The 17,345-nt window shown below is 42.2% G+C and overlaps 1 protein-coding gene across 4 annotated transcripts in view; it reads right to left on the bottom strand.

The window, feature by feature from the left end:
• ABL2 (ABL proto-oncogene 2, non-receptor tyrosine kinase) overlaps positions 1 to 17,345 on the bottom strand; it is a 45,937-nt gene that overhangs the window by 15,509 nt on the left and 13,083 nt on the right. Inside the window, exon 1 of one of the 4 annotated variants that reach the window (XM_051805805.1) lies at positions 3,062 to 11,501. The exons of 2 other annotated variants lie outside the window; for them this stretch is intronic. In XM_051805805.1, the coding sequence (XP_051661765.1) occupies positions 3,062 to 3,167 (106 nt within the window). In that variant the 5' untranslated portion in view covers positions 3,168 to 11,501. Of the gene's footprint in view, positions 1 to 3,061; positions 11,502 to 17,345 lie in introns of those variants that run through there. One more of the 4 variants, XM_051805807.1, reaches the window with a different exon arrangement.

Raw genomic sequence — 17,345 nt, 5'->3', positions numbered from 1 at the left:
AAGTAACTGAGTCAATATTAACAGGAATGATGGTGACTTGTAACATATTACAGGGCCGTGTAAATAAGAGGTGGAAAACTGCCAGGGACAGACAGAAGGTAGGGCAGGTGATGGTGGGTGTTTAGCAGCAGCCTTTCTGAATAGCCAGGCAACCCTCCTTTGCTGTTTCAAAGGACAAGTGATGAAAACTTGTTAGTACAAGGAAGCAGGGGGAGGAATCAGCTATGTTTGTAAACAAAAGAAAAAAAAGTCCGTACAGTTTTTGTGATGACTAAAACCAGTCTAAATGCACAGGGTTTTAGAAGGAATTGTAGTAAGAAGCAAAGCTGCCTGAACACCTCGTGGTAGTGCTACGTGAGGACCCCCACTGGCTTTCCAATCCACAGAGAAGTTTTTCAGGAACATGAAGCAGAATGAACTTCAATATTAAGATGAGAAAGAGCAATGTTGGGATTTCATACACATGGGCTGCTCAAGGGAGCAAAAAACATGAAGGTGTAAAGGTATATATTTTTTCTCTGATGGCACAACTGATTTAAGTAACTGTCCCAATACCTATTTCTGAATTCTCTTGTTGAACTTAGTGAAATGTGCACTGTGAAGAGATTTCATTAAATGCATTAAACATAAAAAGTTCTCTTTAGAAAAAAAATACCTGAGGCTTTCTTTGCCTTACAGTCATTGCTTTGGCCCGTTTCTGAGGGGCTGAGAAGTCAGACCACTGCAAGAGAACATGTGCTGTGGTCACCTGCCCCCTTCCCCAGGCCCCCAAGATTTACACTCGTGAGCAAAAGCTGGTCTATAAGGCACTTGAAAAGAGAACAAAGAGCTCAAATCCAATATGGGACAGGAAAATTGGGAAGTCAGTGAGACACAAAACAGGAAGAGGCCTGTGCCAAGTAATAGGGAAAGGAACATGCCAAATCTGTGTCACAGGACAGAGCTCAAGCCTGGAAAATGAGGATAAGGGGGGTTTCCAGCCTCTAATGCAATTTTAACTGTATTGTAGGTACATGACGAAGTAAGTGGTTGAAGTTTGTTCTGTTTTCATTTTAAACATGTAGCTAAGTGGCTTTTGACTGCATTTCTGGTAATTATTCAGTTCTATTGCTTGCACAACCTGTTCATTCTGCCCTTACTTAATAACACACCTCCCAAGCCTTGCCAAAATAGCCTCTATCAAGGTTCTCCTGGCATGAAAAAAAGGGACTAGAGATTAAGCCACCAAAATGTCAGTTCCTTGATTGCATTGCCTGCAGATGCAATATTTACATACACTTCTTATTCCTAACTATCAACTGCAATTAGTTTTACAGTATATTAACCCATCAGACTGGGTGCTGTCATAGAAAATAAGAAATCCCAATGCTCACCCCCTACATTACAGCATGGCTGCCAACATCCCACTGTATTTTTTTAGGGCTGGGTGTGTGCATATGTATGTCCAGTTGTTAAGCTCCAGGAAAGAACACCAGTTCCTAAAGCCAGCTCTCTTTATGGAGTAAAAATACATATTTAATTAAATAATACATTCTTTATTCTCCTACAGTGCTTGTGTTAGTGTTTCAGTGCCTTAAGCAAAGTCAAGTGTGTTGTATGAGAACTCTGACTTAGGCATCTCTGCTAAGGAGCAAACACAAAAGTAGGCAGTTTCCAAAAAATACCCGACCTTTCAGCTCTGAAATACCTTGGTGTGTTTCAATTATGTATCTGCCAACATGTGCAAGGCTTTAAACAAAAATATAAGCATTTATTCTAAACCAAAGCACCCCTTAAGTTTCTTTCTCCAGCCAGAAACACTCACTCAGTGAGCACCCTGCTCCCCAGACAGCACCAAGTGTTTATCCATGGATCCATGGAAAGCCTGAAGCAGCCCAGTGCCAGCTCAGCTCCAGAGGTGCTGCAGGCAGCCCCCTGCCCATGCTGAGCCCACTGCAGCCAAGGCAAAGCCAGCAGAAATTCCACCTGCTCTGCCCACACGGAAACACGGCTGGGGCTGTGCTGGATTGGCTGGGGGGGAGTCAAAGCAGACGTGGGACTACCATCACTTCCTTGGGAATGCCTGGGAGGCTGGCACAAGTTCTTAACACCCACCTGCTGTACAGAAAAAGCCAGCAGAAGTTAATGTTTGATGAGGAGCTTCAATCACTTAGCTACAGTGCTCACCCAAAAATCACATTACCTAAAAATCAAACGCTTTTAAGAGTTCGTGTCTCACTAACTTCCTTCACTTTCATGTTAGAGTGACTTGGATGCTTAAATAACTGTAAAGGTTACCCAACACCTACTAAAGGGGATTTTACCAGGATATAAAAGTACCTCTTGCAAGCTATTATTCCATAATAACCACGCTGCTCTGTACAGTGTGGGATCTACAGCATCCAGTACATAAGGCTGTGGAAGGTCAGTAGAACATGATCATTGTACAGATGCCATTAAGGAAACTAAGATAACCAAAGCACATCACAAATTATGCCCCCCCAGCTGAGCAGTCTGCAAGCTCTGTCTGCACCTGAAGGGAGGAAATGAGCTGGGAAGTTCTGTTTTATCTCAGCTCCTTTTCAAGACTGACCATAAATCGTGTACTATCATTTCCTATACAATGGAAAACTTACATCATCACTTAGTGTGCAAGTAAAACACGGTCACGCAAGGAGGTTCCGCTTCATCCCTCTCCTTCCTTTCCTTTATTCCCACAATACAATTTGCCTCTCTCCAGATATGAATGCTTTTCCTATTCAGCCAACATGTAAGGGGTGTTTTGTCCCCCACCCCTGCTGCCAACACTTCAATTACCAATCTCTTTAATCCTACAGTAGGCGAATATGTTAAATTTTAAATTTTAGAGTCACATTAAGTGCTGAAGTGGCCTCTATTTCTGAAATACAGTTTGTAGAAAAGAAGCATTTCAATAATCCTAAAATCCCAGTAAAAGCTGGCAACCTCAGACCTGCCTGTGGCTGGTCTCGTAGTACAAGACAGACTTGAAAGGACCCACACTTGAAGGAACTTTCCCACACAGGAAAGGGACAGGAGAGCATTACACCCCTGAGCATCCTACCTGAGAAGCTCCTGGCAGGCTCGGAGGCTCCCTCACCGAGGCAGCAGAGCAGCCTCCCCTCTTTGCCATAGCTGCTGGACTGGAAGAGGACTGTCCCCACGCTCATGATGTGCTCCCCAGCAGACAAGGAGGCTGTTTGGCACGACAAATCCTGGGCTGCCACTGCCAGCACAAAGGCCTCCACGAGCTGCTCGCAAGGCTGGGCCAGTGGGAAAGGAAGTGCTCCCAGGAGGGCGAAGGAGAGACTGGGAAAATCCAGCTGTGGGTTAACGTGGTTATTAGCTGGGATGAGGGTGGAGCTTTCCAGGGAATGCTGAGCAAACAGAGGATGTGGGGACTGGGCTGCAAGTTGAAACGATTTTGAGATGAGCTACAGAGTTTTGTTCCACTAAGAGTTAGGCAACAAAGTGTTTGGGAAGAAAGCAAACAGTTTCCTTGGAGAAATTCCTTTGCACAAATTACAACACGGATCACCCGTTACGGGGACCGCCCAGATTGATTCATTTTTCCACTCCACATAGCATTCCTGGAGCACTGCTTACGTGAATCAACAGGAAAGGATGTTAGTGAAAACACACATCTCAGAGAGGTACCAGCACTGAACACGTGAATGCTCTTGGATGTGTCAGGATTTTGGAAAGACACAGAAAGCAAGGCCCATCCAGTGCCCCCAGTCTGAGCTGCGTATTTGCTCATTAATAACACTCAGGACAGCTCTCCAAAAGGGCCCCATCAAATTACCTAACAAAGATTTGTTAGATGAATTCTTTAAAAGCCCTAGCTTTCCAGCAGAGTTGGTTTGTAGCAGCACAGGCTCCTCCAAACAGGTGGACATGGGAGGGTTAACGAACACTCCCCAAGGCAGTCTCTCACCTGGGAGGGTGGTGGGCCTGCAGAGGGGTATAAAAGGGGGCAGGGAAAAGGAAGTCAGGGGTTTGGTCTCTGCAGGGGGAGAGGAGCTGTTGCAGCCCACCAAGGCAAGAAAGCAGCACTTCTGTAATCCATGAACTCCCTTTTGTGAGAAGGGCAGCTGTACCACGTGATGAGGACACAAATCAGGCTAAAGGTAGGCAACCTGGCTTCTTCCAATTATTTGTATTTTCTTAGGCTGTGGATGTGGAAAAAGAGTATATGGAACTGTGGATATGCTGTGATGATGAGGAGCTGCTTTCCCCATATGGCTTGTGACAAGAGTTATTTCCCCTGCAACCAGCACCTAATGTGTGTGGAAAAATTAACTAGACATAGAAATACCTTAGGAAGAACAGTATGCAGGTGAAGAACAGTATTTCTGTGAAGTGGGTGACCTCTCTTCTTTCTCTTCTAAAACCAAGCTCAGTGAATCCTGCAGTATGACTACCCAGTAGCCAGAGGTTGAGATGCCTTTACTTGAAAGCTCCTGGGCTTTTCTCTCTTTCCCTCTTTGTTTTGCTTATTGCAGTTTACTGTTTTCTGCCTTCTTATTTGGTCCAAGTACTCTGAATGACACTGGTACTTGCACTAAGCTTAGTGTATGTGTTAATACACAAAGAACAATCAGAATTTGTAGAGAAAGACAGCACAGCCTTAGAAACACGTGGATAAGTTTTGTGACAAACACGTTTTCATCTGAAAAGGTACCAGGAAAGGGAATGTATGGATTTGTGGCTAGATGAATAGCTGGAAATAACCTTAGCTAAAATATCACATTTACTTCTTAGTTAAAATACAACAGATGAGTAATTGGTATTTGGAACAATTAAGGATTAGCAGAAAGTTAGGCTGGATTAATGTAACTTGCAAATATCCCTACCTGTCCTATCAATTTTAGCCTCTGTCAGAGGAGTCTGAAGCCAAAACCTAATGGTTGTTAACAAGCTCCTGATGGGAATCATGTAGTTGCCAGCACTGGCATAATGGGTGAGAAACATTAAGTTTCCTGCAACAGGGTAATTCTGTGCCTGCACCCTTCTGAAGGTGCTCCCCACTGGAAAAGACAGTGCACAGCAGTCTATAAGATCCTATCAAATGCACCCAGGCAGAAGAAAATCAAGCATCTTTCTGGCTTCTAGATGAGCATTGTTTCTTTTACAACTGATTTTCCTAGATAGCTATTTTATGCTGCAGGCCATCTCTCTGACATCTGCATCCACCACATCTGCATCCTGTTCCTATTCCCTTCACAGTAAGTGCACAATATAAAATCTTAGTTCTAGTACACTCAACTTCCTCGGTGGAAGAATCCACCTTTCAGGCACAGCAGCTCTTCCCAGCTCCTTACACTGTTCCCTGTGGTGCCCTTCAAAGCTGCTTCCTGAGAGTGGCTACCCTTCCTGTACAACTTAAGTCATCCATTTAGAACCATTTTTCTAGTTCTTCCAGCAGTAGGAAAAAGTTGAATAAAAGGAAACCTTGCTGACTGTGCTACTTCGAAATGCATAGTTCAGGAAGCTACTAAAAAACTTGCTATACTTTGAATTTCAGAACCAACTGTCAGTGTCTCTTAATCAAAGAATAGAATGTGCAAATCAAAATATAGCTCTGAAAAGGATTTGGTGTTGTTGGCCACAGGGCAAAGTGACTGGTTTGTCAATGGAAGGGAGAGAGACAAAGGAAGGATTATAGGGTAAATACTGGTCCTTGCAAACAGTCTCAATCTGATATATTAGTGTTTTACATCAAAACACCACAGGGTGTCTATGTCTGTGTATATACACACACAGTGATCTTCTGCCTTCTCCCAAGGCCTTTTATCCAATAGGGACACTTGAACACAAGGCCACCCAGAGTCTCGCATACGCCATTTATTTCACCTTATTTTCACCATTGAGTCTTTAAACTAAATTCCAATATAAATATCCATGATGCTACTTTATAGATAGACTCATTTTATGAGCTTGCTTTTAAGGCTAGCAAAGAACAGGCCTTGGTCAACTCAGGGCAGGGAAAGTAGACCATCAGGTACATAACAACTACTGGTATAATTGGTATTTTCCATTTCACATTCAAAACGTACATCATGTTGCATCACTGCACTTTCAGATCTTTAACTGGCTTGTTAGTGGGAGGACTTCTGCCTTAATGAATATGAGGAAACAAAACTGATAACACAGCAGCGAGTGGGTTTCCTATTTTGCTGACACGATTGGAACAGTATCAAGTTCTACAGCAGCCTTGTTTCTGAAGCCAAGTCTCAGCACTTCCTACTAACCAAAAATACCCAAGACAAACTACATTCTGAAAAGCAAACCAGTGCTGAACAGGCCAAGTTTCTGCTGTCTAATAATGTGGTAGCATGGAAGCAGCATGAACTTCCTTTACCCTGTAACAGACTTCACCCTTTACCCAAAAGGACCACCTGGCCTTTCTGCTGACATCTCTGTGGCCATGAAAACACCAGTTTAAAGGGGTCAGACAGCTCACATCTGGCTTTGGTAAAATGCAGGCACTAACTAAATGCCATTCCTAGGTGTTCCTCTCCGGCAGCAACGAGACTCTTAATAAGGTGGTTTGCTGGAGCAAAGCACAGACCCATAGTTAGTCCTTGGGCCTCCCACGGAGTGGGGCAAGGCTTAAGTGTTGTAAACAACCCACTGAGTAAAGCCAAGAAATACAACTCCGAGCCAAGAACTTGGGATGGGCAAGGAATGGGTTTCTATTTATGGTACCAGTCTGGGAGAGACAGAAAGGGAGGAGACTTCAGAGTCAGTGACAAAATTGCATCATGAACAGCTCATATGATATAAAAGGGAATATTTCAAGCAAAGCTGGTAGCACTGTCTTGCCTCAATTATCAAAATATATCTGACATAGAAAAGGTTTATAAAAGTGGCCTTTGATATCAGAATGAGAAACATATGGAAGAACCTAAAAGTTCTCCATACACCTCACCTGTTAGGAACAGATTTATTTTGCAACTTCATAAAGTGCTGATGCAATGGTTAAAGCGGTGGGTCTTTACCTAGAAGATGTATTTTTTGGCTAGCTTGACATAAAAATCCAAGGGAAAACAAGGTTTGGGGGGTTGATGTTACTGAATTTTAGTCAGTAGAAGGAGAGACAAATTGATCTCAGTTGATTTAGTTACACCAGTGTATGAAGAATTCAAGATGTTGTCTGTCTAGTGAACTTCACAAGCTGTTAGTTATGTTGAGATTTCAAAAAAATAAGAAACTAATGTTGATAGAAAGAACCCTGTCTTCTGTTTTCCTGGTACCAGTTATCCCCTCCCTTTGGTATTAATATTATCAAACAGAGGTGTCCCTCAGCCCATTTCTTTGCTCAGATGTCAGTGACACAACCATTTCTCCTGTTATCAACCTAACGCAGCACTTCCCTATGTCTTCCTCTACTAATTTCTGGTAAAGAAGTAGCTTTTTGCTGCAGAATCCATATGAAATAAATCAAGCTCAAGCTCCAAAGTCTTCACTAGAAAATCTTCATTCATTCCTTGAATGCAAGATGCGTAAATCTCTTTATAGATCAATGTATAGGCTGTGAGTGAACCATCTACTGAAGCACTTGGTAGCTTTTCTGTTTCAAGAGAGAATATCCAAGTAGATGAAGTATTGATTGTGTTCAGTACAACGCTGTTAACTCAATTGTCTGGCTCTCATTACCTTTAAGATTTTCTGTTCTCACAGAACTCTGTCAGGAAGGCAATTCTGGGGTAAATGCAGCCAGCAAAATGATGCAGGGGTTTAGATGCATTTAAAAAAAAACACTTTAGGGTGAGGAACTCATGTGAGCACAAGAAAGCTGAACCTAACAGTTGTTAAAAGGTACAATAGACATATCTTGTAGCAGATTTAGGAACTGTCAGAAGCACCAGAATCCACCCACAGTACCAGTCTCACTCCTTTAAATGTGCCTTTTGGTGAGGAACCAAAACCCAACAGCACCACAGATAATAAAAAAACCACTTTCTCAAAGAAAGATATTTTAATGTAATTAAAATTAAGTACCAAAATCTACAAATGTAACCTCTGCAAAATCCTAAATATTGCATCAAAAAGCTTATTCCCTTAATTACTAAGGATTTTCTCAGCTCCTATAAAAGCATGCCAGCTTTACAACTGGGAGGATCTAGAAACAAGCAGAGACACCAGCAGCTGTTGATGCTCTGGATCACATACCTCTTTCCATTGAGTACTGAAGTTCCAGTCTCTTCCTCTGAATCCTGCCTACTACTCCCCCAATGATGGCTTTAGAGAAAGGAGTGCAATGAAGGAACACGCAGATTTCAGAGGTGACTGGGAAACTGTAGCTCAAAAGTCTGTTTGACATTCTTTCTGTGTCGTGGCAAGTTCCAGTAAACCTCTCCAGTGTGAAGGGTGAGGAGGATTAGGTCACCCAGTCCTTCTCCAGGAAAGGTGGGATGGCCAAACATGACAACTTAGAGCAAGTCACTGAGCACTTTTTTTAAATCAGTACTTTGGGAGAGAAGTTGCTTAATGTGGATTACACTTCTCTCCAACAGAATTCCTGAGGAGTTGTTACTACTGGCCACATCAAAGCCAAGATATTATCAACTTCTAAGGAAATCAAATAAGTAGCTATTTACTCCCAGTGTTAACACAAACATTTGAAGTAAGAGCTCTTCCACAGAAAGACTCCTTGAAAACATGGCTCAGCCAATCCCTAAGGCAGCAAGAAATATCCCCACTCATGAAGCTGAGCTGGTAAGAGGTTTATTTTGCAGATGTAACGCACCAACTGACCAGACCTTTGAGCTATCATGACATAAATGTCCAAGCTGCTTTCCCAGTGACATAACTACTTCTTATTGGAAGTCTTACAGTATATTAGGTATTCTCCTTAGACTCAGCACCTGGAACAATGACCACATTAAACTGTTTCTCAGCTGCCTTTCTGAAATTTATTTTTAGCCTTTCCAGTTAAAGGGAAAGCTTTGAAGGAGAGGACAGAGATTAACTCATCGACTTGCCATCTCAGGAGAGAAAGATAATGTCAATCTAACAGCCCAAATCTGAGCTGATGTCATATCTTGAGGCCCAAATTAAGTATTTTGCAAGTGCCCTGGGCAGGCAGCACTGCTTACCTTTTGGAGGATATTCGGAGGGCAGAGCTCCCCAGGTGAGCTGATACAGCTTCAGTTTCCAGTACATGAGTTTAATTTTTTAATGGAATCCCAAAAAGCTTGTTAGCACAGATGCAGTTTCTCAGTTCCATCCACCCACACCGAATATGCAGCAACTGCCAAGGCTACACAGTACTTCTGTTTGAAAAAAATTCTCCAGCTAAAAATAAATCACCAAACTGTCAACCTCACTTGTCAGCAACCAGTATGCTGTTCAAACCATCGTCCACAGCCATTTTCTTCTCTTGAACAAAGAAGGGGGGTCCTTTTTAAAATATTTACTTCATTTGACTAAAATACCCTTGTGATCTTGCCTCCTTTGAAATATATTTGTCTTAGAAAATAAACCAGCGTTTCCTCTCCTCCAGAAAAAGCCGAGCTTTAGCGTGAATACTTGCCCAAAAATTGCATGCTGTGCTGTTAACTTCAGATCCAGGAAAACTCCTGATGTGGATGCTTGGCAGGAGAGCCCCAGAGTCTGGCTGAGGGAGGTTTAGTTGTCTTGCTCCTTCTCAGCCCTATGGGCTGATTCCCTTTGTGGGGGCAGCACATGAAGTCAGAGAAACAAATCCATGGCACTAAACTTAGCTCCTGGCTGCTGGGCCACTTCCCGTTGGGAAACCCAGACACTTGTCATTGGCTCCACGGGCCAGACAAGGGGCTCCATTCACCAGCCCGTTCCCAACAGCTGCTGGATAAGCAGGGAAACACGAGCCCCAGCCTCGGCACAGGGAGAATTCCGAGCCCAGCGCCGACAGCTTTGCAGTTTCAGGCTGTGTCACTGCATTTGCTTTTCCAAATCTAACAGCAGTGCTCAGCCCTCGTGTGTCTGAATTCAGTATTAAGACAGGAATGTACTCACTGAAATAATGCCTTTGGAAAACCCTTTCTGGGTTATGGCAGAATTACTATAGCTCTTAGGGGTATTTTATGCATAGTTATTTCTCTTCCTTAAAAGTAATCAAAGCTACAAAAAAGTCACTGTTTGACTTGCTGGTGTAGAAATAAAATCAGTTTTATTAAAAAGAAAGATAAGTGTAAATGAATAGACAAAGATTACGAATAAGTTAAGTGGAGCTGGACTGAGAATATTTATCAAATTTAGTAGGTTTGTGATGGATATTATTCAGTATATCTGGTATTTTTAGAACAGAATAATAAAAGAAAAACACTCCTAAAAAAGTTACTTGAAGGGAGGTAAGGTTAGCCAATATATTAAACTTGAAGGAATTTTATGCAGCTGAGATACAAAGAGAGAAACATGCATTTTATCTGTCTACTACTAAAGATGCTTTACATCTACTGTAAAGTCAGGCATTGGTATTATCTTTTAGGAAGTAAAGTACTTGATTGTTAACATCCAAATTATGGAACATTTAAAGGAAGTATGACAGGACAACCAAGTCCTGCCCCTTGGATTTAGCACAACACTTCAGAATGTCAAATGTCAGCCAGCTGACAACTGGGATTCCTCAGGCACACAGCCACCACCGTGCTGGGTCACACACAGCCCAGCATCCTCCTCTCACCTTTATCTTATTCTGCCTCAGCCTCCTCTCCTCCAGGCTGAAGGGTTTCTCTTAGGCAGTCTGATGTCGTTGCCTTTGGGCACCTTTAAACATCCCTCCTTTGAGTTTCTCTAGCTCTACCACCCACCCCTCCAGAAAACCAGATCAGAATGACATGCAGGACACAAACCATAGCTTTGTACAGTAGCACAACTACATATTTTTCTATTCCTAATGCTCTGCTTCTTGGACTACGGTTCTAAATGTTGTCATGATTACCACAGCTTAAAGATTGATTTCTGTTTCACACTGGGAAGCTCAGAGCTGAGTACCTCACATACAAAGCCAGAACCATTTTCCTCTGTGTCCCACCTTCTACATGTTCATACTGAATCCTGGACCACTTCTCCAACCTGCAATCTCCTGCAAGTCTGTCTTTAACTACTTATTAGCAAGTTTACCACTTGCCATTTGCATTCTTCCTCTTCACATCATTTGTCATAGCCTGATAGCAGCTTTTAATTAAGAAACAGGTGAATTGAAGGAAGGTTAGAAAGCTGAGTAAAAGACTTTATTCCTATTTGAGAGTTGCTTCATTTCTAGCACCTATTCACTAAGCAAAACCACTGATATCTTCCAACAAGTTATATCTACAACCTGTGCTCAGTACAGAGCATGCTGTGGTTAAATCAGCAGACACTGCTATCCTAAGGTGAGGAGCACTTAAAAAAGACAAAAATGACTTTGCAAAGGAAACTGCTGAACTAGAAGACTGGTTAAAGAAAGTATAATTGGCTCTAGGGAGAAATAAGCCAGGAGATGGGAAACTTGACTGTGCCTGGATGCCAACAGAGCAAAAACATCCCACAGACGATGTTGTTTCTGCTAATTTGTTTTCAGAGCAGTAAAAGAAAAGCAAACAAAGTACAACAGTGTGGAAAGGAGTGACTTAATTTCCCAGAAACATTAGGCCACATCTTTTGACTAGGTTAATGATGGCCATCTCAAAAAGCAGAAATTGCATGGAAAATGCTTAGAATAACCTCAAATTAGGCTAGCAAGAAGATCAGGCTACAAGGATAGAATCTGATCTATAGATAAATAAATATCATAAAGGAGGTAGTTGCAATTTCAGATTTATCTAATAATTTGTCAAAAGACAAATCCCCACAAGAGCTGAGATCTGTTGCCAATTTACAGTGCTAGCCTTAAAATTAATGGTTTGTTTTTCTATAACACTGCCAACATCCCCTCCTTGTGCTGGGAAAATATGAAAGAGGAAAATAGTTGTATGGATTTATCTAGGATAATAATGGGCTGTGAGGCAACCCTGACTAAATTAAATCCCATTTTATAGAATTGGCACCACAATACCTGTTATTCATCTGGAATAAGAAGAGGCAGACAGTGTATATTGTAAGAGTAAGGCAGGCTTTTCAGGCCTGGATTATGCACAGTAACTTACCCACATGGGAAGATCAGCAATGAGAGGGGAAGGGAGCAATGCTGCCTTAGCCCCCTCAAAATGCAAATACTCAAAAATCAAAACTCAGACAAGTGTTCTTTTGGAGTACTCAGTAAGGAGGTTCAAGAGAGTATACTCCCCTGATTTTAGCAAATCTATTCCTCTTTTGTTCTGGTTTTCATCTGTTGCTTGGAGGTTTATGAATAGAAATGCAAAATGACAAGGAAGGTATCTGCCACCAGCTAAAAAGATCCAGCAACTAGAAAAACCAAAGAACATTATCTCATTTTTGTCACTTCCTTGCCACACAATTCCTTGACTGATTTTTTTTTTTCTTTTTCCTTTTCCTGTTCAGAGGGTGAAACAACAACTCGATGTTGACACACTCAGGGAATAGGACCCACTGGTAGTTATTTAAAGAGCCTTCCTCCCACTTAATACCAGCATAGCTGTCTGAGACGTCTCCCCCGCTGCCAGGGCGGTGGTGGTGCGACAGGGATGCTCAGAGGATTGGTCAGGGCATTGTCAGCTGCTTTTCACTGCAGCGACTCAGCCTCTGGAACTGCTCCTGCCTTGGGGTGCCACCTCCCCCAGTGCTTAATTTAGCCTGTTTACTATATATATATATATTCTGAGGGAGGAAGGAAGAGGGAAAGGGCTGGAAATTCCCAGTGGGAGGTGTAACATTGCGGCTCACTCAGCGGTTCGTTTCCTCTGGCTCTGGAAAGCACGGGTTAGTTCCTAAATTGCATCCAGGTACAACATCAGTTTTTGTGGATTACTGTGGAGACTAAGATAGATGCTTTTCCAAGGAGTAGAGCACATTGCCAACTAGGAGGATGCACCAATATTACTTTGCCTTTTGTGGCACTGATAAAAGATTTTACACCTGCAGCAGACAAGTAGAAATGCACAGAAACTGCCAGTCAAGTTGACAGGAGTTATCAGTGATACAGGGCATGTGTGGATAAGAAAAATATCTCTTAAAGACAAAAATCAGAGAAATCAAGCCATTCACACAGATCATCATAGTACTTGCAGCCCACAGGAGGAGTAGTATCCGTACTCTGCTATCACCATCAAGGAATGGGGAAATTAATGAAGTGAAAGATGACTTAACCTAAACTGGGAAATAAGATCTCTGACAAAAGAGTATTACTGCCTTTAGTTTCATGGCAAGATTTTTGCCAGTTGAGCCATACAGCTGCCTTCGAGGAGGTATGTAAAACTGCTTAATTTAGGAGTGTTGTTCTAGGAAATGTAAATTTTGAACTGAAATTGAGACTTAAGTCTGACTGTGCCAACTTACTTCCAGCATCCCCACATCTTCTGGTTTGCAAGGCCAAGAAAAGTCCCTTTATCTTGTTCAATTAAGATATCTTTTTTTTTTTCTTCTAATTCAACAGAGTTCCACCTCATTCCTTCTTCCTCCCACTCCACACAAAAACATTCCCAGTTGTTGCTGGCCTATATAGGCTGTCAGGACAGCTGACTGCTTGGATTACACAGGGCATATTGTATCCTTTCAGGAGCCAGCCACACCAAGTGCTTCCTTTGGGACCAGGGCTCACTACTGGGCTGTACCAGCACACCAGGTGCTGTCTTGAAGTTGGAAATCCCAAAACAAAAGACAGTCCTGCATGTGCCCCTTTTAAAACGTTTTCTCTTGAGCCTTTTAGAGTACCAACCTACTGCAAATCAGCCACCTGAGCCACCAAAATCATGGTGAACTTGTCCTCAGTTCTGACTTTGCCTCTAACAGCAGAGGAACAGGATTCTGCCTTCTCTCTTTCGTATTTCCAGGTACTGGAAACTAAAGCTGCTCCCAGGCTTTTGGTAGCTTGGCAGAAGATCTTACAGTTGCATTTTTACTATTTACAGTAGTTACCTATGGCAATCCTGTATTCTAAAGACATTTAAATATCTGTAGGTCTCCTCAACACAGTAGTTAGAAAGCTGAACATTCACCATCCTGTGCAGATTCTGTTTCCAGCCAAGGGCTTCTCCATCTCATCTTTATGGACACCTCTTAAATGGCACTACTGCAAGACAGTCACTCCCAGCTTCCAGAGATGCCACTAAACCCTGCCTTTTAGGGCACTTCTCTTTTGGAATTCCACCCTGCTGTGACATGTTACTTAACTTGCAAATTTCTTAGGAAGAAGTACCCTTGAGGCAAATTACAACCCCAGCCCAAGAGTTATTTTTTGGCAAGGCATGGAGCATCCAGAGGCAGATCCCATTAACTTCAGACTGCAAGCTGCTGTGCCTTTCAGCTTAGAAGGACTTAACAGAATCATAGACTAATTAATATTTGAAAGTTATTTGAAGGGTCTTTAGAATTAATGACATGTTTCCTGCTCATCTACATCATTGCCACAAACAGTCTTCCTGCTGCTTTCAAGCTACTTTAAGCACTTAGAAGTCAATATAACTGAGCTGCATCAGCTGTTTAGAAGTAACAACCTCTTGGGTTGGTTATGGAACTGAGCAGGTGCCAAAACTGTCAAAAACAGTGAGAGAAGTGAGGCAAGGAAATATGGACCTATTATTGCTTTGAGATCCAAGTCTCTTTAAAATCTAAAATAAACCACAAAAACAAGCATAACAGTGTTAATTTTTTATAAAGCCTGCATGGTCAGCCCCTGAAAAACTGAACCAAGAGTTGAAATTTAGAAAACTGGAAGCACCCAGCACACCTAAGCTCCTCCAGCAAGGATGCTGAAGCTCCTGCATGATGCATCAGCAGAGATTGTAGGGCCAACACCCCTTAAGGTCATGCTTTCATCATGAATTGTGCCCCAAAAAAGGGAAAACCACTGAACAGCACACAAGTCAGTGACTGATGTACAAAAAATGAGAGCCTGGAGAACATCCAGCAGAGACCTGCAATGGAGCAAGGTTTTTCATTTTCACTGAAAAAAAAAAAAAAGACTAAATGAAACAGGTAGGGTCACACCTCAGATTCTGACGCCAGAGACTGAGTAATGGCAAACACCAAATTGTCACGATCAAATGCAGCAAGTGAAATGAGCCCTCAGAAGGTCTGACTAATCTGGGATGGCATGTCCTCTTCTTAGTAATGTCAAACGTGACTGTTCAGGAACACATGAGTATTTGGATTAGGTCTTATTAAAAAACAGTGGAAAATTACCAGGGTAAGAACTCCATTCCTAATTACTAGAGAAATTAGACCAGCAGATTAACTGACAGAACTAAACTCTTTTGGCAGAAATATTGGTGTCATAAAGCATTTGGTTATCCAACTTTTAGTTCCCACCTAGCAGTGCAGAGCTGCTGTTCTGGGCACTGGGTTACCATCAGCTCTTCACTGCAGGTTCCCATGTCTAACATGGTACAAAGCCACTCAATGAGCACTGAAGTATAATATATGTTAAAAAACCACCCTTAAATCAGATAAGTCCAGTGTGGTGGGGACAAGCTCCTTTTCTGACCAGTTTTCACCCATTCAGCCTTATCATATTTTCATTCAGATGAGCAGGATACAAGTAGGTTCTATCCTGTATAAGTTTAGTTCAAGAACAAGTATTTCCTAAGTCAGCTCATAACAGCTGTCCATCACAGAAAAAAAAAAACAATGCAAGTATTCTTACTTTGAAAATTCCTAGTGAGTCTTTTGGAAATTTTCTTTTTTGAATATTTTTTAATACTGTAAAAAATTTATTTGCAGATTATTTGTAAGAGACTTCACGCTACTGGTACTGCTACTGTTGGCCCCATTAAGGGAAAATTACATTATACACAATAGGCAGATGTTGCAGCAACAGAAGTGGAACTAAATGACTCACTCAAATAAATTACATGGAATCTAATGATTTTACTTCTAAAAGCCAGGGCAGGGCTTCCTACACAGTGACAGATAAAACAGAATAATGGGAAAACCGACAGTCTCGGCTTTGTTCTTAATACATGAAGGTGGCTGCTGTAATCTAAGACAAATACATAAAATACAGGTTGTTCCTTTAAACTGGCAAAGCAAATATTCAGGTCTGGGTGTGGAGGTCTCAGAGCAGCTTTGGTGGGCCCTTTGCCAATGTTATGAGAGCAGTATATCACGTGAGGGTGGTACCCTACTCTCAGGGAAAAAATACAACTGGAAAAATCAGCATGTGCAAAAAAAGGTGCAACTTGGGCAGGGGAAAAGGGGAAGGAGAACTGAGGACGTGCTGGTAGAGCATAGAGAAACAAAGGTCTATATAAGCATTATTTATGTTTAGAGGGTTCAGGCTCAGACCATCAGAACTCCACCTCTATAAAGACATTAGCATTACCTTGACAACCTGAATAAGGGTGTGTGGCCCTTACAACCATCCTTAGAGATTTATGAAAATAAACACTTTGAACAACTCCTAACTTTATGAGTTAAGACTCATAAACTGAACCTTGTGCAGCTGTTGAGATTCTTCTCCTGTTTTTGTCTGGATCTGGGGTGGGGATGGTTGTGGAGAGCACAGGCCCTGGCAGACACACACACACACTAACAGTGCAGCTGTCTCCCAGGCACACTCCTCCAAGGACCCGGCATTACTCCCTGGAGACTGGGCCTGAGGTGTGCAGGACTATTTGTTCACATTTAAAATTCTGTGAGTGCTACCATACAAAGGTGAGAGGGGACACATGTCACCTGTGTGTCTGTGTGCCTGTTCCTTTAGTCACAAAGACAGTCAGGAAACAGCAGCATGAGCATCTCATCCCCAACAGTGAGGTTTTTTGAAATTCAGATCATTGTTCTCCAGATTTGTGACAAGATGCAGTGATGTTTTTCCAATGAGGATATGTATTCCAGTAAGACTTATTTCCAAACCCTCTAGCAGGTAACCATCTCTCCTGCTTAGGTGTCTGGAACTAAATGGTAAGATCCACAACTTTTGCTGAAACATTTTATTAGTAATTTAAGGACAGAAGCACAAGACAATGTGTTAAACCCCATGATTCTGCCGAGGCTGTACCTGTTTTGTGGTGACTACCCTCCCTACTGCCAACCATGCTGTACCCAGCAGGAAATGCCTATTCTCAGACACATTAAATTCACAGCCCACACAACATTCTCAGTCAGGGCATGCTAATATTATGACTTGATACTACATGGGATATTTTTGTAGCACTTGATATATTGAGTGGCTCACAGTTTTGATATTTTATCCTCTTGACAGTCCTACAGAGTAGTAGGGTAAAATTTGTACTATGCAGAAGACCTAGAGCAAAGAAAAA

Source organism: Manacus candei, unplaced genomic scaffold (assembly GCF_025592945.1).
Source record: "Manacus candei isolate 608988 ecotype Guabito, Panama unplaced genomic scaffold, ASM2559294v1 h1tg000005l, whole genome shotgun sequence".
In the NCBI taxonomy this organism is placed as follows: domain Eukaryota; kingdom Metazoa; phylum Chordata; class Aves; order Passeriformes; family Pipridae; genus Manacus; species Manacus candei.
The sequence above is the reverse complement of the archived record's forward strand: the minus strand, read 5'-3'. Positions and strand labels throughout refer to the sequence as shown.